At 43.5% G+C, this 26,710-nt stretch overlaps 2 protein-coding genes across 6 annotated transcripts in view; both read right to left on the bottom strand.

The window, feature by feature from the left end:
* Positions 1-16,306, bottom strand: part of Adgrf4 (adhesion G protein-coupled receptor F4) — a 41,362-nt gene extending 25,056 nt beyond the window's left edge. Inside the window, exon 1 of one of the 5 annotated variants that reach the window (XM_017317725.2) lies at positions 16,230-16,306. The gene's annotated coding sequence lies outside the window, so the exon portion shown is untranslated. Of the gene's footprint in view, positions 1-10,802; positions 11,022-16,229 lie in introns of those variants that run through there. The other 4 variants (NM_001289500.1, NM_001289499.1, NM_001289501.1 and 1 more) reach the window with 4 other exon arrangements.
* Adgrf2 (adhesion G protein-coupled receptor F2) overlaps positions 12,765-26,710 on the bottom strand; it is a 49,726-nt gene continuing 35,780 nt past the window's right edge. Inside the window, exons 7-10 of the mRNA XM_017317565.1 lie at positions 22,931-22,972; positions 18,915-18,974; positions 16,230-16,306; positions 12,765-15,071 (exon numbers count right to left, since the gene is read on the bottom strand). Coding sequence (XP_017173054.1) covers positions 16,259-16,306; positions 18,915-18,974; positions 22,931-22,972 — 150 coding nt within the window. The 3' untranslated portion in view covers positions 12,765-15,071; positions 16,230-16,258. The remainder of the gene's footprint in view (positions 15,072-16,229; positions 16,307-18,914; positions 18,975-22,930; positions 22,973-26,710) is intronic.

Here is a 26,710-nt window from a genome sequence, read left to right on the forward strand (position 1 = left end):
ATCATTTAGCCTATTTGCCAGAATCTGTACCAGATATGAGAGAATAAAAATAAAACAGACTTTATGGATTAGTTACCTTTCTGTTGTTGATAAAGGATAAAACATAATGTTTCTGTTGAGGATAAAACATAATGGCCAAGGCAACAGAAGAAGGAATTTAGCTGGGTTTACAGTTTCATAGGGATAAGTCTATCATGACAGAGAGGTGTGGCAACAAGCATCTAGCACTGGAATAGGAACAGGAAGCTGGAATCTCATATCTCAATTGCAAGCATGAAGCAAAGAGTTAACCAGAAGTAGAGTTCCTATAAACACTCAAAACCAGTGACATACTTCCACCATCAAGGCCACACCTACCTAAACCTCCCTAAATTGTGCCACTAACCGGAGACCAAGTGTTCAAATATTGTAGCCAATGGAGGTGGTAGAGACATTCTCATTCAAACTACTCTACTGACCGTCCTTTCCCTAAAGGATGCTGTAGGGACTACAGTCAAGACAAGACAGGAATAAGATCACGCACATACTGCAAGGCTGGGTAGAACCAAGTTCTTGGCAAGTATTGGAGCCTTATGCTCTGATGCAATTCTGATCCATTGGTGCTCTTGAGGCAGTCTGTAGCCTGGGAACTGACAAAACCCAGTAATCTGGTCTCAAACTCAAACCACAGTAGCCTGTGGAGACTGAACCCAACACAGGTTTTTAGGAATCCTGGGAGCCATCGATGGAAAGAGATCTCAGATACTTAGAGATAGGTTTCCATATTCTTGGAATTTAAAATTCCAAATCAGGAAAAGGAGAAAGTACTTTGACTTATAACATCATCTTGAAAAGCAAGTCTGACTTGTGTGATTAAAAACTTTAAGACATTGAAGAAAGAAATTGAAGAAGAAATCAGAAGATTCCCCCAGGCTCATGGATGGGTAGAATTCAAATGGTAAAAAATGGCCATCCTACCAAAAGGAATCTGCAGAGTCAGTGGAATCCCCATCCAAACTCAAACACAATTCTTCACAGATCTAGAAAAGACAATTTTCAGTTTCATATGAAAACACACACACACATAAATAAATAAATAAATAAATAAATAAATAAATAAATAAATAAATAAGAGTTAAAACAACCCTAAATAACAATAGAACAGCAGGAGGGGTCATCATCCACAATTTTGAGTTACACTACAGTATGTCATAAAATCAGCATGGGGTTAGCACAAAAACAGACACAACAATCAGTAGAATTGAATTGAAGACCCAGACACACCTATGGATACCTGATTTTTTTTTTTATAAAACAGACAGGAATAGATACTGAGGGGGAAAAGACAGCATCTTCAGCAGATGATGTTGGTCAAACTGAATGTCCGCATGTAGATGAATCCAAAAAGATCCATACCTATCACCATTCACAAAACTCAACTCCAAATGGATCAAAGACAAAGCATAAAACCATATACTGAACCTGATAGAAGAGAAAAATGGGGAATAGCCTTGAACTCATTGTCACAGAATATGACTTTCTAAAAGTAACACTGTTAGCACAGGCACTAAGATCAACAATTAATGAATGGGACTTAATGAAACTGAAAAGCTTCTACATGGCAAAGGACACTGTCATTCAGACAAAGCAGCAGCCTACAAACTAAGAAAGGATATTTTTACCAACTACACATCCAATTGAGGTGTAGGACCCCAAATTTAGGGACCCCGCTCTAATCCAAGAACAGGGAGCACCCACGAACACAAGAATCCTCTCTTGTTGCAAGACGCATGAGGTTTATTTGGCAGAGCTCTGGGTCGACACGTGCCTCACGCAGGAGGCAGGGGAGTCGACCACAAGACTCGGAAGCTAGGGGCTTTTAAAGAAGCAAAAGGTTGGGAATACAAGGAATTTTGACAAAAGGCACAGGATTGATTCATTAACAGAAAGATTACATGTCAGCAGAAAAGGGGCATCAGAGCTTTGTTCCGGTGGGCTTGGGACTTATCTAACAACCAGTTGATTTATATGACTTTACTCGGCGCCAAGAGGTAAGGGAGAGACAGGAGGTTCCCGCCAGATGGTGTGGACTTTAGATAAGATGGCCTTGCCTGTCCCCGGATTGAGGGGTGATTCCAGCCAAATGGTGCTAGCTTAGATAATGTAGCCCCATTTGTCCTTGAATACCTTTTCATCTTTACAGCCAAGCTGTTCTTAGGAATGCTTTAACAACAGCCCCGCCTTGGCCTGCCTGGGGGCTGTTCTGCTTTGTTCTCAGTCCCAGATCCCGGCCGTAGGCTCCTAAACAAGTTACAAAATTTCATCTTCCTTCAGAGGGAGTGTATGTGTACATGCGCATACGGGTCCAAAATATATAAAGAACTCAAGAAATTAGATAGGAAAACAACACAATTAAAAATGGGGAACAGCTAAAAACAGAGGATTCTCAAATTAGGAAATCCAAATGGCTGAGAAGCAATCTAAGAAATGTTTCCCTTAGCTATCAGAGAAATGCAGGCCAAAACTACTTTGCAATTTCATCTTACACCCAACCGAATGGCTAATATCAATAAATATCAATGGCTAATATCAATAAAAACAAGTGATAGCTCACGCCGGCGAGAATGTGGAGTAAAGAGAACACTCATTCATCGTTGATGGGACTGAAAACTTAACCAACCACTATGGAAATAAGTGTGGCGGTTCCTCAGGAAGATGGGAATCAATCAACTTCAAGATCCAGCTATACCACTCTTGGGCAAATACTCAAAGTATGTTTCATCCTACCAGAGACACTTGCTCAACCATGTTCATTACTGCTCTCTTCATAATAGCCAGAAATTGAAAAAAAAAAAAAAGGCCAACTAGATGTCTCTCACCAGAAGAATGGATAATTTGCACAATGGACTATTACTTGGCCATTAAAAATAATCAAATCATGAAATTCACATGTAAATAGAACTAGAAAAAAATTATCCTGAGTGAACTATCTCAAACTCAGAAAGACAAATATTTTATGTATTCATATATATGTAGATATTAACTGCTAAGTCAATAATAAACAAACCACAATCTAGAGAACTTCAGAGGCTAGGTGTAGAGTAAGAAACTAGGGTGGACAGATAAACCTTAGCAAAGGGAAATAGAATAGATAGTTATGGATGGATGTGGAGATGCTAGGTAGGTGAAGAGGGGATTTGGAAGGGAGAAGGGAATGATGAAGAGAATATGGAGAGAGACAACTAAAATGAGGGGTTGACTGAAGGCTAGTGTGGAAACAGTTGAAGCATCCTAAAGTAGATACAAATATGCAGGTGACCTAAATGAAATCACCAAATAACTGGTGAGACAGAGCCCCAACTGGGCATCTTTTGTCACCAAATAAAGCTTCCAGTACTGACATTGGGTTACATCTAATTGTATTGTTGGCCAAAGGGATCCCATGGGAATCTTCAAACCCAAGTTGTTGCCAAGACTATAGGTTGCTGTCCACAAACTGACAGCAAGTCCCACTGCTGAAGACAACACCTGCACAACTCACTGAGCATGCAGAAGTAGAGCTGTTGTCTACATAGAATCTTTACCCCTACAACAGGATAGTGTCTTTGGCACAGGAAGATTGTATATGCTGCATGCTATCAAAAGAGAAACATAAACACCAGTCTAGCTATAAACTGCCTGCAAGATCTGCTAGGGCATGGGGGCACAAAGCTTGTGGAAGTAACCAACCAATCTCTGATTTGACTTGTGGCCCACGTCACAAGATGGAATCATAGCCAACATGTCTTGGGGACCAAAAACCTGAGACTAGAAAGCCCAGGAACCTAGGGTAAAATTAAGTGCTACAGTTCTTTAAAAAAAAAAAAAAAAGTAGCAGTAAAATGGCGTCTAATGCCATTCTGATACACTTATAGATCAGTGCCTTGCTCATCAGAGAAGCTTTCTCCTGCCGCTATGGGAACAAATACAGAGATACACAGACAGACATTATGCAAAGAGTGAAAGACCATGTAACCCCCAGTCCTAAAGAGAATCTCTCCATTAAGAAACAGAGTGGATGGAGAATACCAAGAAAACAAGGCTTTCTAAATCAACATGACCAGAGCTCATACAGTCTCACGGTGACTGAGGTGGCATACACGGCCTGAAATACCTGCAAGGCTCTGTGCCAGGTGCTCTGTGTATATGTCATGGCTTCCAGCTTAGTGTTCTTAATGGACTCCGAGTGTGTGAACAAGAGGGTCTCTGATTCTCATACCTTCTCTTGGGATCCTTTCATCCCATTGATTCATTTTGTCCAATTCCAATGTGTTAGGGGCTTTTTTTTACCTTATTATATTTGATTTTATCTTTTATTTTATTTTCATAAAAAAGCCTTAGAAGCCTGTTTATTTTCTACTGGGAGACAGAGAGATGGATCTGGATGGGAGGGAAGGTGAGGAAGAACTGAGAAGAATAGAGAGGGCAGAAACCATAATCAGGATACATTATGTGAGGGGGGAAAAAAACTACTCCCAATAAAAGAAAAAATTAAAGCTGGGTGTGGTGGCACATGCCTTTAATCCCAGCACTCGGGAGGCAGAGACAGGAGGGCCAGCTTGGTCTACAAAGTGAGTTCCAGGACAGCCAGGGCTATACAGAGAAACCCTGTCTCAAAAAAACCAAAAAAAAAAAAAAAAAAAAAAAAATTAAAGAAAAGAAAAAGAAAAAATTAAAATAAAGTCTGAAAAAACAGGAGGAACAGCAGCAGGGGAGTAGCAATGGATCTGCAAGGGCAGTGGTATTGGATGTACAGGATTCATGTGCAGAATTCTCCATCTTAGAATGTAGATGGAAACAAGCCCCAGAGTCCGACTGGTGCGTGGTGTGCTGAGCGATGCCAGGGTAGACACTGTGGTAATGTCAACCACCTAGACACAGAATCCCAGAATAACATGTCTCAGTCATCCCAAAGTGCCCACACATTTCACAGACACACCTCTGACTTTCAGATTTTGTTATCATGACACAAAGAAACAGCATACATTAAGAGTCAGTATGCATATACAAATATAAATATGCCTACAGATTTCTAATACAAAACTGAAAAAGTAATATTTTGGTTTAAACATTTTGTACAAAAACATTTATACACACACACATGCATACATACACACACACATGCACGCACATGCGTGCTGCCATGTACCCTGATATATCCAGTATGTTTATTTTGTGGGCTACTTTAGTCTACTGGGAATCATCTCAAGCACTGGTTGTGACCCACTATAGCAAATTCCTAAGCTTCTAACACATTACCTCTGTCAGGTAAAAGAAGACAGTTCTGTGTCTGTCAGGTTGATTGCCATTGTCAGGGTTTCCCTACACTGACATGGTCATTTTTAATCCTTCCTCTTTACTCTTCCTTGTGGCTATTCTGAAATCTGCCTCCCAGGGTATGGGTATTAGAGATAAAAGATGCTCTCACTCAGGACCACATGTGTAGAACAAATTCTGAAGATTAAACAAAGTCTCTTCCAGTAGAAAAATAAATGAGAAATGTGCACATAGGTGAAATGCTCAAAGAAACATTTGCAGATCGCAGCACTGGCATCTGAGGCATCAAGACAAGGGCTGCTTTCCCTACTCTGTATAGGAATTTTGCTGAAAGCTAACCATGCTTGCTAGGCATGGTGGTGTACACCTGTATTCCTGATACAGGGGTGGCTGAAGCAGGAGGATTGTGAGTTTGAGGCTATTCTGGGTTATGTGGAATGATCCTGTCAACAGAAGAAAGGAAGGAGGGAGAGAGAAAGGAAGAGAGGGATAGAGAAAGACAGAAAAAGATGAGAATGAAAGAGGAGGGTGGAGGAGTAAAGGGAGGGAAGGGGGGAGAGAAAGAATGAGGGATAGGGAGGGAGGGGTAGAAAGAGAGAGAAGGAAAATGAAGAAGGGAAAAGGGAGAGAGAGGGAGGCAGGGAAGCAGGGTGAGAAAGAATGAAGGAGGGAAGGAGATAGTAAGGGAGAGAGGGAGGAATGGAGAAAAGGAGGGAGGGAGACAGGGAAGGAAGGAGAGAAAGAATGAGGGGGGAGGGAGGGATGGAAAGAGAGAGAAGGAAAATGAAGAAGGGAAAAGGGAAAGAGAGGGAGGCAGGGAACCAGGGAGAGAAAGAATGAAGGAGGGAAGGAAATAGTAAGGGAGAGAGAGAGGAAGGGAGAAAAGGAGGGAGGGGGATAGGGAGGGAGGGAAGGAGGGAGAGAAAGAATGAGAAAGGGAGGGAAAGAGGGAGAGAATGAGAATGAAGAGGAGGAAAAAGAGAGAGGGAGGGGACGAGGGAGGGAAGGACAGAGATTGACCTTGCTGAAAGAAACTTAGGCACAGTGATGTTGTGATGTGATTTATGGGCTCCCCAAAAGTTGGGGAGTTTCACGGAGCTCTTAAGAGTATTGGGGGCAACAATGGATCTAGTAGAAAAAAATCATTAAGCTCTTTGAGAAACACTGAGAGACAATGATATGTGTTCTATATTCCTGCCAGCTAAGAAAAATGTAAGCATCAGATTGTGTGTGTATGTGTGTGTGTGTGTGTGTGTGTGTGTGTGTGTGTGTGTGTGTGTGTGTGTCTGTGTGTGTGTGTAAATATATAAGCTTTGAGCTCAGCACAATAACTGACTGGTCTCAATCATTCGTGCTGTTGTAGTCTGAGACATGCAGTGGAGTACCATTTGGTATTATAATTACATGCTAAGTTTTTCAGTTGCATTAAATATTGAAAGAGAGAACTTGAAAGCTACCATGCAACAAGAACCATAGCATTCTAATTTTTCCTAGTCTGGCTGGCAAGGATGAATGCTTTCAGTTTGGTCTTCATGGAGTTTGTTTCAGGTCTTGAAAGAAAGAATTGCGTGGGATCTACCTCCCTGTAAAACAGTGAATGAGCTGTAAAATTAGGAATTAAAAGACAAAAAGAAGTGTTTTCCACAAAGCGCGCAACCAGAGGTCAATATTTTAGGCAGTGGGGTGGAAGAGCACTCAGATTTACTTACACTTTATACCTTCTTAGATTGACTATTGATAAATACATAAAGTGAATTAAGAGCTGGTGAGACGGCTTAGCAGATAAAGGCCCATCTTTCCAAGCTTGATGATCTCATTGGATCACCAGCACCCATGTAAAGAAAGGAAAGAAGAAACCACTCCACAAAGGAGTTCTCTGACATCGCATGCACACTGTGACATGCGTGCACGTGCACACACACACACACACACACACACACCCTAAATGAACACATGACAAATGTATAACATTTACAATGAACCTTATCTTTTGCATGACTCCAAACTGAAATGTTTCTACAGCTGCACTAAACAAGCTACGTCCCCAGTCCTTAGCGCCGTCTTATAGGCTGTAGGTTATCTCTTAATAAGTTATTTAAAAGAAAAATCTAAGTACTACAACAGTTGAAAATGCAACCATTGAAGTAAACAGTTCAAAAGAGCAAATCACATGTCAGCAAAATGCAGCCTTTAGACACAAGGCCGTGTCACCTGGCTGGCTGGTTTGGAAATTCTCAGTGACGACTGAGCATCGGGCCTTACCTTATGTGAATACTAAATGTTGCTGCACACATATGATGCTCAGCTCTGTTCAGCGATATGTTCGGCTTGTCTCAAGGTTGTGTGCATCTTTAACCTAACCCTAGCCCTAGCCCTAGCCCTAGCCCTAGCCCTAGCCCTAGCCCTAGCCCTAGCCCTAGCCCTAGCCCTAGCCCTAGCCTGATATGTATGTTCATGGGAGGCACTTGCATCTCTCACACCAAAGCTCTGGAAAAACGCAAGAAAGAAGAACAGACTCAGAAATGAAAACTGAAGCATAAACAAGATACCAATGAACTCCAGTTTGAGGTCATCTGTGGCATGACGCAAATAACAATCTACTTGTAGCTTACAAAGAACCTCTCTCTGATTTCTATACTAGCCTCACAGTGAGGGCAGATCCACACCTTATTCCCGGAGTGAATAGAACAAGGTACTAATTTCAGCAATAAAAGCAGCTGAGCCACCCAGCATAGCAGTTTCTCAGGAAGTATAAAAGTAATTGAAGAGCACCCCAGGTCTTTCCTTCCCTCCAGAGGACCATGCTTCTCTCTGCACGCCCTGACAGAAGCGTGAATTGCCCTCTGCCATCCACTTTTGCTTCTCACCAAATAATAAACAGCAATTCTAACCTGCATTTGGCAGCCAGGCTCCCTGGTGTAACCTAGTGATTACAGAAAGAAAATAACAAAGGCTTATGGGGGAAAATGCAGCTAAATCCACTAGCCAGCCCCAAGTGGAATATCTAAATAACTACCCCTCCCTCCCAACCAATTTACTGTCCTGACATTGTGCACCCTCCACAGCTGAGCACTAATCACAATGGGTCAAAAGAACCTGAGAGAAAGCGAGTCACAACTAAAAGAAAAATAAATAAATAAATTGAGTTGCTATTAGTCCAGAGGTAGACATCTGATCTTTCTCTATCCTCAGCCAAGTCAGCGTCCATTCATAGCAGAACACTCATTGGATAAATGAATGAGTGAATGGATGATGTTGCAGATTGAATGGGTGAATGAAGAGTTTTGCCCAGAAACTGTAATTTTGGCTCTAAGATCACGAGGAAACTCCCTTGTCCTCAAGAAGCAAATGAGCTTCTTGAATAACATTTCTTGAAAGAAATTTTATTCAAGAAATTTGTTATTTTCCCTCAGTAACCTTCAGACACCAACATCCTGGCATACTTAGGTCTTTTTTAGAAAATGGCATAAACATTTGCACAAAACCTCTCCCTCATGTTAGGCCATCCCAAATGCTTTGTAAATGGTTGTTATTCCATGGGGTTTAGGAAATAGCAATGACAATAACAAAGCTCTCCCCATGCAGTTTTTCTATCTCTGATTAAAGATGTGGGAGTGGAACACACAGACACAGAAGGTCCCGCCATATGAAACTCTCAACACGTTTGCTAGAAATGTTCTCCCTTTCAATGGGCCTCCACTTTTGTTGCACTTTCTGACCCTGGATTAGAGGGGGGGAGAGAGGGAGGGAGGGAGGGAGGGAGGGAGGGAGGGAGGGAGGGAGGGAAGACGGAAGAAGTTCCATGAAGTTTCATCATTCAGGAAGAGATATAGGGGAAGGAAGGAAGAAAGAAAGGAAAGAAGAAAAGGGAGGGGAAGGGAAGGGAGGGGAGGGAATCGAAACAGGATGAGAAGGCAGTGCCATTAATATGCATGTGTCTCTGCGCTATCTCCATTTTAAGATAAGGATCATGAAACCCTGACCCTCTGAAAAGACCAGAAGAGCCCTGTGTTCCTCAACACTTCCTCCTATTTGTTCTATTTGTTCTATGCTCTCTGTACACAGAACCCAGTTTCTGAGTGAGATGTAATTCCAAACGATAACCAGTCTGTCTGGGTCCTGGAACGCGCTCCTGTCACTTGCTGGGTGAAGCTACAGGATGAGTCACACACATGGAGGTGCTCCTCACACGTCTCAACACGCCAGGTGAGAGCCAGCATCGGGCTCCCAAGGAAAATAAGAAAAGGTCAGGCCAAGAATTGTCCTGTAGACCGTGGTGAAGAACTACTACGTGAGCTCTCACTTGTCTGTTCTCTCCTCTCCAGGGATGTACACAGGGTGAGAGGGGCACACATTCCTGCTTGTGTAGACAACTGGCTTCATACTCCTTAATCCATCCTACTGTCTTATGGGAATGACTAATTCAGAAAGGTTAACTGGAGAATGAGGAATTCAAGAGTGAGGGGTGTGTGTGTGTCTGTCTGTCTCTGTCTGTGTGTGTGTGTGTGTGTGTGCACATGCACTCACCTAAGCCTAATTCAATAACTGTATATTTTACTCTACTCGTGTAATTGCAACTTTGATTATAACATCGGATGGCTAAGTAAGTTGTTTCTATCTTGACCTCAGTCATTGAATCTACAGGCTCACTTTTACTGACTTAGTGGTTCTCTTTCAGCATGGATGAGGTGTGGAGCCTTGGTGGAAAGGCATCTACAGAGAACTACTAGAACAGAATCAGACCCATCTCTTCTTGCTTATTTTAAATGATTTGCCCCCATTGCTTTGTAGCTGGATTCCAATGCTGGTGGCTCCCAAGAATCACAAAAGTTCAGAGTTGAAAGGCATTTTCATTGCGCCCACTATCTTAATACTTTAATAATTATAACGTAATTAATAGTGCTGGTGATATCTCTGTTCTATGGAGGAAACTCACCGGAGTACTGCCCCTAAACATATAGCCAAAAAATAATAACACCCAATGAATCAAGAGTCTAAGTCTCCTGCATCCAGAGCACAGGCCTGCAAGCAGCCCACACTGACCACTCACACCAGAGTGATGCTTTAGGAAGGGTTTGCAGCAGTAACAGGAAGTAGTGTTTTCCTTTACCTTGCTTTAAAGACAATTTGGCAGGTTAACGAGAGGAAGAAAACAGAATGTTCAAGCTTTGCATTCCAGCTAAAGGAAGAGAACTGAAAGTTATCTGGCATGAAGTCAGTGCAGAGGCAGTAAGTTCGGTTGCCTGACAGGGCGTTTGATGTTTTCACTCCGAGGAGTGAGCAATTCTAGCCTGGCAGATGACTCCATGAAGAAAAACAAATATCAAATAGACATTCTAACTTTGAGGTTAGTCAAGTTTGAAAAAGCATTAAGGAGGAGACACTACAGAGTCAAGTACTCCAGAAAACTCTAGCCCAACCACATATCTACCCCGTTCTGGAACAGGTGCAGAAAACAATCAGCTCCTTATTTTAGGAAAGGCTAATACCATGGGCCATGTACTCACGCATCCAGGAAGTAGATCTAGCAGCCCAGAGACCGATAGTCACCTAGCAGGAAAGTCAGCATTGAACTCCCTACGATGGTGCCTCACCATCACGTCTCGGCGCTGAAACCCTTCAGCCCCCTTCAGTGATAGCAGCCCGACTCCATCTTTTGAAAAGGAAGTCCCGAAGGCCCGGGTGAGAAGCAACTGCCTGTAATGAGAAGCCAATCTGGCCACTGCAAAGCAGCCCACAGCTTCGAGGATTGTGTAAGGCTGTGATTCACCCCCACAGTGGGTCTGTCAAGCACGCCTAAGAGAAATTACAGGTTTCTCTTGTCTGAAGTGAATCCATTAAAGTGAGTCACTTGTTTGCCCTTCGGTTCTTCATCTTTATCTCAGATGATCACAGGAGAGTCTGTGTTGTATCTTCTCTGGTGTAATTAGAACAGGGGTGACAACATGCAAACTTGTGCCACCATTGTTTATGGTTTTAAAGGACTATTGTTGCATTTTACCTGTAACTATGAATTTGGAGAAAACCATACTGAGAAAGTGGCCAGGAAATTATGAGCTAGTCTCTACTTTGGCGCCAGAGGGATTTGTGGCTCATTCTTTCTTTTTTTTTAATTTATCTGTCTTCTTATTCAATTGTGTGCCTGGGTGCCAAGGCACATGTGGAAGTCGGAGAATGACTTGCAAAAATCACAGGACCCTGGGATCAAACTCAGGTCATCAGGCTGGCCAAAATGACAAGAACCTTTACCCATTGAGCTGTCTTGACAGCTGTATTTACTTATTCTGTTATTTCTAAGGAATGAGATGAGAACTTCTTTTGCAGCCTCTCCATGCCAATGGGTAATGACGAGCCAGAAAGTAGTGTCCACCTGCAGAGAATTTCACTTGACCTAGCTTCAGTTTAAATGGATCTCCTCACCACCAGAGTCCCACATATTCTAATTCTGATGTTTCTTCTCTGCAAGCCTTCTTCCAAGGGCTACTGTAACTCCCCACTTAGAAGTTATAGTGGAGCAGGGTGGGAAGGTGAACAAAGAGAACGAAGCAAGAGGAACTTGTTTTACATAACTTATGGTAATGCAGGTCAAGGAAGCAGCATTTGTAGAAATGGGTCAGTTCTATGTAGCTCACTCATTAAGTACCAGGCCATTTGGGACGGTGGGGGGTAGGGTGGGGGGAACAGTCTCAAGCGGTTGTGTAATCAAAGAGTTTTATTGGACATACATATTTACTGAACATATGCTACGTGTAAGTCACGTGGTTGCCTTATCAGCAGGCATAAGGACATTACAAAGTGGTTATCAAAGGTAAAGCCAATCAATTCCTAAAGACTCACAACAATAGCTGATAAATAAAAAGAGGAAAACAAACAGACCAAAAAAAAAAAAACAATATGGCACAGCAACTACTAGTGGTAAGAGAAGAGCACCGTTTGTAAATGTTCTAAGAAACTGTGTTGAGGAATCAACCAGGGAGGACTGCTCAGAGAAGGCAAAAAGTAAAACCAGGCGTGGAAACACCACAGAATGTCACATGGAGTCACATGGTAGGATCTCTTCCGCAAGAGCGGAACTCTGCATTCCAGTTGGCAACCCTAGATAGCAGGCTCACTCCATGAGCCTCAGTAGGTTTTCCTTGCTCGAAACCCTGTTACACACACAAAATCAGATGCTTCGTGGTTTTGTTTAGAAGTCAATGAATTTGTTCCTATGAGGAGATGGTCATTCAAACTGATGCCAGAGGCTAGAGTTGTTTGGTTACTTGTATATGTGTATATATCTGTATGTGCATGTATTCACAGGCACTCTGATAAAAGAAACTAACACCTGGATGAGCAACTTCCAAGTACTATTATAAATACTTCACTCTTTTTGAATTATCAAAATAACCATAGGAGGTAGACTAGCTTGCCCCTCACTTACAAATTAGGAAACCAAATTCTAAAGAATTAAAGTGATTTTTTTTTTCCTGACCAGAACAGCATGCTGCATGTGTCACACAAGTCAACTTAGGCTAGGCATGTCCACTGACATCTTTCAAGATGCCTGCCATGTAGATTCAGGACTAGACTTCTTCAAGAGATTCCCCCACCCCACCCCCAGAATGCCAGAGTAGATCTCTGAGCATCCTCAGGCCTTCCTTGATCAGTGACAAACCACCTCCTGTCACACAGAGTGAGTTTGCCGGAGTTGAACGCTTTCAAGCCAGACACATCTGCTCAACACGGAATACAGAGAAATGATGGTGCTCACTCTCTCCCCCTGTGCTCACGAATTCTCATCCATACACTGTGCATTACTTAGTCTTCACACATGTCCATTCTTCCACCCATTTGGCTATACAAGACCATCCACCTTGACTTCATTACACTGACCGTAAACAAGTGATACTTCATGATGTTGCAGTGTCTGTACCAAGGAAAAGCCAGCAGCACCGGGTCTACACCACCTTCTTTAGTTAAAGTGATCAGGAGATATGCTGGCGTGTAGCTAGCTAAACTGCCTCTGACACATGTAAGGGATGCCCTGTCCCAACATAAGCAACCCCACTGGAAGGATAACTCTTCCCCAGCTAGGATATCCTGTCCCGTCTTCTAATTGGTCTTCCCTGTACCTGTACCCTCTCAGCCTTCCCTACTTAGAGGAAGTTTTCTTTTTGGATTTGTTAACTGTGGTATGGGTGATCTGGGGAAATGGCTAAGTGGTAAGAGGACTTATTGTATAACCATGAGGACTTGACTTCAAGTCCCCCAACACCACATAAAAATACAGGGACAACCATGCTTGTCTGTAGCCCGTGGGTGGCAGCAGACTCAGAATGATCACTGGGGCTGGCTGGCTGCCAGGCTAGCTCCAGGTTCAGTGAGAGACCCTGTCTAAGAATAAGGCAGAGAGTGGTGGAGCAGGACACCAGATGTCCACTCCTGAACATCTAGGGCACACCCACGCATATACAGATACCACCCACACATGAACAACACATACATTCTCACACACACGGAGGAGAAAGAGAGCTAGCTACTCACCCACAGATCGAGCCTCCCTTCCCATTTGTGTCTTATGATTTTATTTGTTGTTTTGTTTTTATTTATTTTATGGGAGGGGTATTTGATTGCTTTATTAGGCAGGATCTTACCCTTAAGCTTTGTCCTGTCTACTACTAACCTTGTAAACTAAACCAAGGTGGCCTTGAACTCACAGCAGCTCTCTGAGTCCCTGCATCCCAAGTGTTGGGGTTCTAATAGTTCCCACCATGCCTAGCCTCCCATCTGTAATAGAACATCAATAATACTGGCTTCCTTGGAATGGCTTGGGCCGTGTGTCTGTGCCCCTTTGTCTTTAGACCCTGTGGTTCTTCAGGGGCAGCTGCCAGTGTGCTTGCTTTGGGAAGGGTTTCTACCCCACCATCACCACCACTAGCATTTGTTCTCTGTTGGGTGACATCTGCTTTGAATGTTGAATATGTTTACATACAGCTTGGAACAGTACTGTACTTGAAATATGATATTTCCTTTCCCACATCCAGGTTTCAGAAACCTCCCGGGTCTGAAAATGTAAGCAGAAAGCCCCTCAGAGGCCCCATGCTCTGGGAGAGAAAACGGAGCAAAGAAAGCCAATAGAGTTGACTAGGGACAGCAGAGCTGCAGTTCACAATTCCAGCAGAGTTGTGGCTCACAATTCCAGGCTTCTGTCCCATCTTTAAACAGGCATCATGTCCGATTCAAATACTCTATGGTTTTCACTTGGTTCACCGTCAAAGAAGTTGCATCCAAGTTCGAGCCAGGCTGACCATCTAATCAACTGCCTTTGACATTGAAAAGATAGAATGTACTGGTAGATGGATGCCTTCTAAACGAGAACCAGTGGTGAGCTGCTTAGAGTCAGTGCAAGTGTTGGCGATTCTTTTTCAGGGGCCTCCTACAGAATCCCAAACAGGGCATCCTAGGCCACCTTGGCTAGGAAAAGCAGAGCTCTTGCCCTGAAGATCAGTGTGATGCAGCAGTATGAAGATAGAGGCACCTGTGAGATCCTGTCGCTGTGTCCCACTTTGTCTTCTTGTCCCTTGAGGAGGCTTAGTGTGTCATATATAGATTTGCAGTTGGTGGGCAAGACATGATTAGAAACACAGAACAGCTTAAAGAGAGGGGCCTTCGTGCTTTGCACATGCCTCCATCGGTGCTGCAATGTGGAAAGTTTCCTTCAAAGTGCCCAGTGGCAAGAGGACAGGAATTAAATGCATGCTTCCTTGGGCACTGCCATTCCAGGAATGAGCAACCTTGTCAAGAACAGAAAAATCACAGCTTAAATATACACGTCGCTTCACACTTGCATGCTGAGTTTGCTCTGTAGAAGCCCCTTTGGCAGAGCCCAGCTGCCAGGTGGACAGTCTCTTCCCCATACACTTCTTTGGGACACAGTAAATTGTCTTGTTCTGTTCCCTGCAGATACTGAGTTGTAAGCCTTGCTTTGATTAACATGATCTACTTCATTTGGGGGGTAGGGGGTGAGACAAGATCTCAGGTAGCACAGGTTAACCTCAAACCTTTTGTGTCATTGATGATGACCTCAAACTCTCATTCCTCTAGTGATTAAAGATGCATGTGTTATACACTACTAGACCCATTTCTTTTGAAATATAACTCTTCTCAGAAAAGAACCATTTCTTTCCTTGGGCTTCTGTCAAGACCACAAAGGCTGCTAGCTAGAGCCTGGGTGTGTGGAGTAGTGAGGTGGGAAACTCTCTTTACATAGCACAGTGCCTCTATCTCTTCACCTCTCTGTTCCTCGGCCCTCTGGGTAAGCCTTGTGTGTACATCATCCTTTCTGGGTTCTGCATTTCTCTGGGTTCCCTATAGACATCTTACCCTCTCTGCATGTACCTTCCATCTCTGTGAGTCTTCCCATGGATATACATGCCTCAATCTGTTGGCCTCTGTCTTCTACCTTGTTGGTCTCTAGTGGGCTCTCTTCCAAACCCAAGGTCACTGCCCCTCTATGTGGCTCTAAGTTACTTTCCCCTGTGACTTGTTTCTCTAGCATTAGTCCCTATGACTCTGTCCAGCTCCTACATCCCACCATGAGGCCTCTTCCCAATATTGTCAGTCATGATTTTTTGACCTTTTAAGAGCAGAGAAAGGAAAAGGACCACAGTAGGAGATTTGAGAGACATTCCTGATGTGAGGTGTCCTGACTGTGGAAAACAAGAGAAGAAAAGGAGCAGAGGGAGGCTACTCAGCCTCCCTAAGCATACCCAGAACAAGTCGTAAGTTTTCTCAGACATGCCTTATTGTTTTACGGGACAAAAATTTCAGTAACCCCAGAATTTAAAATTGTGCATTAACGAGACAAGAACCTAGACTGTTTATTTCTAATTGTAATCCAAGAAACATCAAACAAATGAAGCATGCTTAGCTTCTCTCTCCTGCATACTCACCGCCCATATGAGGAGTGCATCCCAATTTGTTAGCTTGGCCCTTTGGTTGGATGACAAGAGAATTCAGAAGAAAAGTCCTGTTGGAGACAAAATATAGCTGCATTCACCATTACCAGTCAGTCTGCAATCATCACAGCAATTCCAGCTGCAGAGAGAATCTGAGGTGTACCAAAGTATTTTACCCTCCTTTCCTGATCATATTAAGACTAACAACATAGTAACAGGCTAGTCCAAGGGTTCCTTCTCTACCAGGACCTGGCGTGAAAAGTTCCCTATGATAAGAAGAAGAAGCAGAGGAGGAGGAGGAGGAGGAGGAGGAGGAGGAGGGGGAGGAGGAGGGGGAAGAGAGGAAGAGGAAGAAGATGAAGAAGAAGATGAAGTCAAGGAACAAGAGGAGGAGGAAGAGGGGGAGGAGGGAAGGAGGAAGAAGAATAAGAGGAAAAAGATGAAGAGGAAGAAGAGGCAGAATAAGGGCAGGAAGGAAGAAGAAGAAAGAGTAGGAAAGGAAAAAAGGAAGAAGATGGGGAAAGGGAGAGGAGATGAGAAGAGGAGGGAGGGGAGAGGGGTGAGGGGAGAGGAGGGAAGAGGAGAGAGAGAGTAGAGAGAGGAAAGGAACTTGTCCTATACTCTTTCTAACAGCTGTTCTACTAAAATCCTCAACATTAAAGTCCCCTGGCCACACCTTTGTGATGGTCACATGCCAAAGGATCTTCGAAGTATGTTTTAGACATGTGTTCTCTAAAGAGGCAAGATATTTACACTTCAGTAGATCTGTGGCTACATGAGCATAGGCTAGCTCATCTTGTCAGCTATGAAAACATCACAAGCACATATGTTGTCCTGGGGGTTAGGAAACTGGGACTGGTCTTATCCAAGTGGATACTCTGAAAGGTAGGTTAAATCTGGGCTGTAGACAATGGTTACCAGGGATTAGAGGCTGTCAGAGCAGAAGAGAAGAACACAGTAACCCTATTTCTGCACTCAGGTAAAGATGTGAAAGCTAGTGGTATAAATGGCCTAAAGCTGCTGAGGAGAAAGAATAAAGAGATGTGAGATAAAGGATAAACATATGCTGTACTTAGGTTCTTAATGCTTGCCACAGATGAGAATCACTGCAGAGCTTAAAGTAAATGATAGGCTCAAGTCTCAAGAGTTTCTGGTTTATTTTTCTGCATGAGGCCTGGGGTGTGGTTTGGTATATTTTGGGGTTTTTTTCCCCTCTCTCCCAAGATGTTTCTAAGGTACAGCCAATATAAAAAACCACTGACCCAGACCATTAACAATAATAAAGGGCTGGGTGTCTTTCTGACTTATGGGGGAAAAAAACCAAACAGATATGAGTGAAGAAAATGACTGTTTTCTTAGACATTGAAGGCCAGAATTTCCCAATGGTGGCCTGAATAGACCATTCTAAAAACACACAAGGAAAGGACCAAGGTTAGTTCTTTGGAAGGGATTTGAAATAATCAGGCCAAGTCAGAAAAGAGAGCCTTGGTGGTTTGAATGAAAATGTCCCCCGACAGACTCATAGATTTGAAAACTTGGTTGCCAGGGGGTGGCACTATCTAAAAGAATTAGGAGGAGTAGTCTTGTTGGAAGAAGCATTTATTTTCAGTAAATCTGCCCTCTTTTTAAGCTGGGAGAGAATATAGAGAAGTCAAGTACCACTGGGGTATAGAAGACCAAGGACTAAGGATATGATCAATGCTTGGCTAAGTATAGAGGGGAGAGGGGAGACGGGAGAGGGGAGAGGGGAGAGGGGAGAGGGGAGAGGGGAGAGGGGGGAGGGGAGAGGGGGGAGGAGGGAGGGGAGAGGGGGGAGGAGGGAGGGGAGAGGGGAGAGGGGGAGGGGAGAGGGGAGAGGGGGAGGGGGAGGGGGAGAGGGGAGAGAGGGGAGAGAGAGAGAGAGAGAGAGAGAGAGAGAGAGAGAGAGAGAGAGAGAGAGAGAGATGAGCAGGAGGAAATGGATGGAAAGACAGAAGATATGGAAATGGGATACCATGCACTCAGCCATGGGTGCCCAGGTGTAGAGATCTGCAAGGCCAAGGATGGACAGACAGATGGTCAGTCAGCACTGCAGACCACCTTTTGTTGTTGGGTATGTTCCTGAGTCCCTTTTACTGTCATATAAACATTTCCAGGTCTTCCCTCACCCTGAACATCCCAGCATCGCAATAGAACTTACAAGAGAAGAGGAGTTAAAGGCACAGCACAGTCCAGTTCCTACATGATGACTGGAGCACCTCTGCCACATCCCTGAACTGGCCCCTTGCAGACCTCCATTTGGGTAACCATGGCAACTGCATCCTTGATAATAAAGCACCTGGGAAGTCCTTTGTGGAGAGTTTCAGTTTGTGTTTCCCTAGGACTTTTACACTTTGCACAGGACCCAGCTTACCGGGATTAGCGAGAACCACCAGGATGCCTTGGAAGCCTGAGACCCTTCATCTCTTCATTTCTCCTTCTTATCACCCACTTCCTATTTCATGGTTCAGACCCACAGCACCCGTCAAATTGCCACCCCCTCTTTATACATTTCAACTGACTTTTATCCTCATATTTGGACATCATACTCCCTAAGAATTCTGAACAGTTCAAGGATGCACCCGCCCAGGGGGAAAAAAAATCCACACCAAAAGGTTTTACATTGTTACCTTGTCAATAAGTAAATAAGTAAATATTTACCTCTGATACTCTGGAGATCCATTTGGCAGATGTTATTCGACTCTTTAAGGCTTCTCTTATCTGGAAATTTAACAAAGTGAGTTAAAAATTAAACTTTTATAAGAAGGAGAATTGGGAACAAAACACCCAGGGAAGGAGTTACAGAGACAAAGTTTGGAGCTGAGACAAAAGGATGGACCATCTAGAGACTGCCATATCCAGGGATCCATCCCATAATCAGCCTCCAAAAGCTGACACCATTGTATACACTAGCAAGATTGTGCTGATAGGACCCTGATATAGCTGTCTCTAGTGAGACTATGCCGGGGCCTAGCAAACACAAAAGTGGATGCTCACAGTCAGCTATTGGATGGATCACAGGGCCCCCAATGGAGGAGCTAGAGAAAGGAGCTAAAGGGATCTGCAACCCTATAGGTGGAACAACATTATGAACTAACCAATACCCCAGAGCTCTTGACTCTAGCTGCATATGTATCAAAAGATGGCCTAGTCGGCCATCGCTGGAAAGAGAGGCCCATTGGACTTGCAAACTTTATATGCCCCAGTACAGGGGAACGCCAGGGCCAAAAAGGGGGAGTGGGTGGGTAGGGGGGTTGGGGGGAGAGTATGGGAGACTTTTGGGATAGCATTGGAAATGTAAATGAGGAAAATACCTAATTAAAAAAGAAAAAAAAAGAAGTTAACAAGGAGTTTGGACCTAACAAACACTGCAGCAAGGGAACCAGTGGCCAGCCGGGTGCTTTGGGTGGGATCAGTAACATGGTGGAGAGAGCTAGAGAAAATTGAGGGGGTGAGGAGGGACAGGAGAGATGCAGCTGCTGAAAAAGATACTTGTCCTAGGTCTTAAACATGGACCCAGTGGCTAGGAAGCAAGTTCACACAACCTCACAGATTCTAAAGACAGCCTCAGTATTGTTCGTTGGATTAACGAAGTAGCTCATCACAACTCCTTGTGCACGTCAGTTCTTCAAATCTTTTATAAAGAGAAAAATGTACTATACGATGTATCAGTGGAACTAAGAAAATGATGATGATGATGATGATGGTGGTGGTGATTTTATTACTTTACAATGCTTCTCATGTGGGTCATCTCATTGTACAAAGTAAAATAGCCTTGAAAGATATTACTTATATATTATTAACAATGTTATATTAACTTATATTAACAATAGATATGACTGTCCCCCTTAACACTGCTGAGGAAAGTGACACTCCAAGACTCCATAACATCCAAAGTCAGTCGGCTACACAGATAAACGCCAGGACTCGGATTCATGTCCATCAACTGTAGATCATCCTGGCTTCCTCCCCCACATCTCTCTCATTTCCTTTTCTTTTTCACTTCTCCCGTGAAAAGTGCTTCTTTCCCGGCCTTTGCAGTCATTGTCTTTACACTAACACCTGCAAATGCCCTTCAGCTCAGAGGGACATCACCCCTCCCTGAAGACACAAAGTCTTTGCTGCAAGTTCGTAAGGAAGGGAAACGCTCTCAGGGTCCACTGGGACCTCTGGGGTGCACTGGGATCTTTGAAGCCATACCATCACTTCTATTGGCATTCCCTCCTCTGATTCTTTATAAAGTCTATGTTTCATAGTGAGCATAATACTTACTTTAAACATTAGTCGTAAAGTGCCTTTCGGAAGACATGCTCAGTTTTGAGCTGATCTTAGGATTTTCAAGAGTCTCTGTTTATATCCCTTTGCATCCATTAATCATGTCTGTTCCTGTGACACTTTGGCATCTGTCCTTTACATTGTGATTTTAAATGAAGAGATTCTGATCTTGACAAAGGCTGCATATAATTCTTTGCAAATCTCACAGCACCTAACTCTGGCACACAGAGTGAAGGTCCTGCAGTGATTTGACTCTGTGTATCAGTTATGGTATCACAGTTACCAGACAAGTGACCCTGGCAATTATGTCTATGGGGTAATACAAGTGCTTCCTCCATGTTTCCGCTTGTAAAGTTGCTTTACGGCTTTTTTTTCTTTTTTTTTTTTTAAATCTGGGACTCATAAGCACTGTGGAGCAGAGCTAGCGTAGATGCTCCTCATGGAAGGGGGCTTGCACCAACAAGCCCATTTTGAGTTGAAAATAGCTTAAGTCACAGTTGTACTTGGTGTAGCTATCTGCTAAACACCACAGTTTTGTAACACCATGGAGTATTGGTTGTTTACCACGGTAAGCTCAGAGCTGACTCAGAGCTGTGGCTTGCTGCCACTGCCCAGTCTGGTGAGCAGGTACCACGCTACATCGTGCTAGCCCAGGAACTGCCAAGTCTGGTAAGCAAGTACCACGCTACATCGTGCTAGCCCAGGAAAAGAGCTCAGTTCAAATAAAATTTCTGCCGAATGCATACGATTTAGCACAGTTATAAACTCAAAGGTTTGGGAGTTGAACTGTTGTAAGCCTGAGACGTCTACACATAGAAACATCAAGTATAACTGCTTCACCTCTAAGAAACTTTTAAGTTGACAAAGCATCTTGGTGAGACAATGAAAGGACATTTTCTTTTAATTCCCCTCACAAATCTTTGATGTTAACTTTAATAGCATCGATAGTTTAAAAATATAATACCCTAAAGTGAAGGTGAATATTTTGCTTTTAATTTTGTTTTGGTGTTAAGCCTTTTTTCACTATTTTTTTTTTTAACTTTTAATTTTTGTTTTTCAGGTTTTAGCTTCATGGATGAGGATTGTCTACCTGAGGATATGTCTCTATACTATGGCCATGCACGCTCCCTGGAGGCCAGAGGAGGGATCCCCTGGAACTGGAGCGACTTGGGCCAGAAAGCTCTGCAATCTGAGCCAGTCCCGAGCACAAAAATCTTGTCCTGAGATCAGCATAAGATAGCTTCCTCCCTGCTCTGGGCCTGCACGTCCCGGGGTGTGTAGCCTTACGACCCCCACCTCCACCACCCTTGAGGTAATCACATAACCCGGTGGGCAGGTTACAGCTTAAACTTCCTCTCTCCTTAAAGACGAGTCCAGCAAGCACCTGGAATTCCTCTTCATGAGAATGAAGCATTCTCCCTGCCCCTTTGCCCCCCGCCAATGAGGTACACTCTCACCCAGAGAACCCAACCCACTCCCCAAAGTTTATATAGCTCTTGTCCATCTCCGACATAATAAAGTGAGCTGTTTCACTGACAACCGTCTCCAGAGAAAGCTGTTTATCCCACACTCATGCCCATCAAGGTCCTGCCTAACCTACCGGTCCTGGCTAAGCTTCACTCCTTCCAGTCCAAATTTGGGGGGTGGGGGGGACAACATAGTTGAATACCCCGAGGCGAGAAGAAGACCCTGGGCAGTGACTGATGTGTGAGCCTTCAAGTGAAACCCCTTAGTGTCCATCACTGAGTAGATGTGGGGTGTGCTGGGGGCTATTTCTGGTGTACAGCCTTCAAATCCAAGAGACAGCCTCCCAAAATAATGAGAGATTTAACTAATTCCATTTCTGCCACAAGACATGAGAGTGGGATCTTGAACAAGCTGTTTCTTTGTCCCGAGTCTCCTTTTCCTCATCTGTGAGAAACAGAAGTCCCCTTGATTGTTTTGAGGCTTAGAGCTAAGGTACATAAAATGTGTATCTTCAGAAGAGCTTGAAGATTGGTAAGAGTGACATGTATTAAGAGAACCGTGATGGGTTTGGAAAGATAGCTCAGTGGTTAAAGAGCATTGTCTGGCTGCTATTCCAGAAGACCAGGATTCAATTCCCAGAACCTATATGGGAGCACACAACCTTCTGTAACTCTAGTTCCAGATGATCCAACACCCCCTTCTGTCCTCTACAGGCACTACACCCACATGCCACCCAGACACTGGTTCAGGCAAACCCTCATATATGGGGAAATAAATAAATAAAATCTCGAGATTTTTTTTTTTAAGAAGACTAATGTTCTGTTTTAGGTGACTGCACAAATGACTGAGGTCAAAGGTCAACGTGTTCTCCACCAGTCAGCCTTTCAGGCCAAGTATTCAATACAGGAAATCCAAGAATGGTTTACATACAGTACCTTTGGATCCAGGATTGTTCCAAACAGCAGGATAAAGAAGCCCTGTGAGAAAAAGATCCAGTTACAATATAATGGTGGTAAAAATAACAAATGCCAACACACCTCGTGTACCTTCTATTCTGGCCATAAGAAAACCACTCTACCTAGTCCTCCCATTTCCTAGTCCAAAGACACAACATCTACACATTTGTCCAACAAACATTGTCTAAAACAATGGCAAAAAACAAAACAAAACAAACAAACAAACAAACAAACAAAAACTGTTGTTCAATTGTAGCCACTGCTCCGGCAGCTGCAGAGATGAAACAAAGCCCCTTGTTTTATTTATGCAGGGACATGGTAGAAACTTCAGGTTTGAGTGACATGAAAATGTTTCTCACTTAGCAGCAGCTGCTCCCCTAGGGATATAATGATTCAAGAAAGACGTAAAAGAGAGGCTAGGTCATGCGGTCATGCAGGTGTGCAATCAAGACACTTCCACGACACAGAGGAGAGCGGGGGGGGGGGGTGCTCGGTTGTTCATAATCTCCTCCCATCATGGATACGGAGGAGAACCCCATCTGTGGAAAGATGACCATCCTCCCTCTACAGCTACAATCCGTTTGAGGTTTGCTTTTTCTATTTTCACCTTTCCACTAGGGATAACACAAAATCTCCCCCTAGAAGAAGGAATTGCAGACAACAGCCCTGTTTTTCCAATGAGGAGACGGAAGTTCAGAAACCCAACTTTTAAAATGCTGTAGACAGCAACGTCCCTTAGATGCAGTTCTTGGATGCTGAATGGCTTAGGCAGTGGATGGAGAGGGAAAGTAAGAAGATGTCTTCCCCGCAGGCATTCCCTTGCTAAATCAAATTCTCAGTTTCATAACTGAGTGGGAGCCTGGTCAGAAGAACACAACTGGTACCATGAAGATGTTACAGCCAGTTGTCGAGCAGTAAGAACAATAGCCTGTTGCCATCACAATTTGGTGAGTATGCAGCTGGCAGCTATAGTGTGTGACAGGAACCAGTGTGAAGGCAGGCAGGTGGCTCATTCATTCCTCCAGTGTACTCAAATGCACCTTACCACATAGACAGTCTGCATGAAGATTTTATCAGCTTGTATGATTGTGTGAACTCTTAGAAATGCTTATGATTATTTAACTTCACTTATTATCAATGTGTGTGTATGTGTGTGTGTGCACATGCACATACCCATGTATGTACATGTAGTTTATGTACATGTAACTGTGATTGCTATGGCACACTCGTGGAACTCAGAAAATTGTTCTTAGGGTCAGTTTCAACTGTTCATGTTGTTGAGTCAGGGTCTCTCTTATTTCTGCCATGTTGCACATTCTATACTAGCTGGTCCACAAGATGCTGGCCAATTCTGTCTTGATCTCCCCCCCGCCCCTGCCCCCCCCCCCGCTCTCCTCTGTGTCGTGGAAGTGTCTTGATTGCACACCTGCATGACCGCATGACCTAGCCTCTCCTTTATGTCTTTCTTGAATCATTATATCCCTAGGGGAGCAGCTGCTGCTAAGTGAGAAACATTTTCATGTCACTCAAATCTGAAGTTTCTACCATGTTTCTACTTATGGAAGGAAGACTGGGTAACAGATGCTCACCATCCCATCTGGCTTCTTACATGGGATGGTTCTCAGGCTTGTCAGACTTGCATAGCAAGCGCTTTTACCTACTGAGCCATCTCACTTGCCCTCACACTCTTAAGCCTATAATGGCCATTAACTCTAGTGTGAAAATGTCATCACTGACACAAACCATGAGTTTACAAGGTATTATTCTTGTAAACGTTCTTAGAACAGACACATCCCAGCCTGTTTTGGCACTACAGGTACATTTTTAAAATCAGGATATTAATGAAATTGGCCCTGGAACTGTTTTTTTTTTTTTTTAATTTACTGTGGAGGTGTGACTGGGAATAGCCCCCAAAGGCTAATTGGTTTAAATATTCGGTAGAACTGTTTGGAAAGGATTAGGAAGTGTGGTCTTGTTGGAGTGGGGGTGGCCTTGTTGAAGGAGATGTGTCACTTGGGGTGGACTTGAGGGTTTCAAAGGCCATGCCATGTTCAATCAAACCCCAGCTGTCTTGGTATTGGTCACAATACTAGAACAGTAACTAAAATATCTAAGAACCACAATTGTAGAATATTTCCTCTACATAAATTTGTGGAGTTTTGTTTTTGTTTTGCTTTCTGGTTTTGGTTTTTTGGGCAGAAGGGCTAAAAAATACTCTCATTATAAGAGTTTTAATTCATTGGGGGTTGTTTTTTACATATTTGTATATTCAACTTTTGAAATAATAATTGGCACCAGTCATGATGGCACATACCTTTAATCCAACCACTCAGGAGGCAGAGGCAGCTGGATCTATGTGAGTTCAAGGCTTGTCTGGTCTATATAGTGAGTTCCAGAACAGTCAGGATTATATAGAGAGACCCTGTCTCAAAATAATGATAATAATAATGATAATAGGAACAAAACAAATATGTCCTGATTTTGTATTCAGATGTGTATATATTTAATAATTTTATGTTGTTTCTTTGTGTGGAGGGGAAACTGGGGATTGAACTAGGTGCCGTGGGCACGCCAGGCAAGGATTCTACCTCTAAGCTATAGACCCAGCCCTAATAACTTTATTACCCACCCTGAGTTTACATAGCCACAAATGTGCAACATTAAAATATTCCATTCAAATCACTTTTTGTTGGTTTCTGTCACCTTGAAGAAAGTTTATTCATAGAGTCCAGTATCTAACAGAGAATGGATGAGTGAACACATCTTTAAAAAAAAAATCAGCAAGATCAGATTCTTCCCATTTCTTTCGATGGAAAAGGACAGTTGTAGCGGACAAGGCCGAAGCCTTCGCTCAAGTTTTAGCCTTTAACGGTTTATTCTTCTACTAAAATATCTTTGGGAGATGAGGTTCTCCCAAAATCCCACCTAGCCCGTAGCTCTCCATAAACACGGGAGAGAATAGAGGTAGCAGCCACTGTGAACTGTGAACCGGAGGCAGCCACTGGCTCCATGTTAATACTTCCACAGTCAAAGGGCTGGCCAGGCTTTCTCTCAGTAAAGATAGTTCTGTAGAACTAGAATCAGAAAAAGCTTTAAAGGACCTGCCTCCTCTCTCTTCTGCCCTCCTGTTTCGGACTCCCTCTCTCACTCAGTCACCTTCAGCTGCCTCTCTCTTCTTCTCAGCCTACGCGCCACACCCGCTGCTGCTGCCGCTCATCCTATCGATTGTAATCTGACTTCTGTGCATCTGTGTCCCTGCTCCCTCTCCTCCCTCCTGGAGCATCCAAGGATGTCCTGATTTAAAGATAGGCACAACTTATATTAAAACAGACAAAGAAGTTTTAGGGATGTATGACTGTTGCTTATTCTAAGGTATTTCCTTGTAAATCTGTGTCATTGAATTTTACTAATGGCCGTATCCGTAACCAGCTCACATATAAGACCGCTTCCATGAGGCAGTGTGAGCCAGTATTGCACGGCCTTCAATCAGGCAGTGTCTAGCCCTCACTCACAGCAGTTGGCGGCTGCCCACTACCTCGTGAGTACTGGAATCTCAGTGACTTAATCCTTCTCCTTGCCAGGAGTCAAGGCAGAAAATGACTTGAGTTTCAAGTTGATTCTATACAAGTGAAAATGCTGGCAGTGTCAAAACACGAATGCTCGCAATCCAATCTAGAACAAGAGTCACAGTCAGGTAGCCCAAGGGGAGCAAGGAAAGGGACTGTTAGGGAGTGAGATCCATATTTATTAAGGGTTTGT

The sequence above is a fragment of the Mus musculus genome, chromosome 17 (assembly GCF_000001635.26).
Source record: "Mus musculus strain C57BL/6J chromosome 17, GRCm38.p6 C57BL/6J".
Classification (NCBI taxonomy): domain Eukaryota; kingdom Metazoa; phylum Chordata; class Mammalia; order Rodentia; family Muridae; genus Mus; species Mus musculus.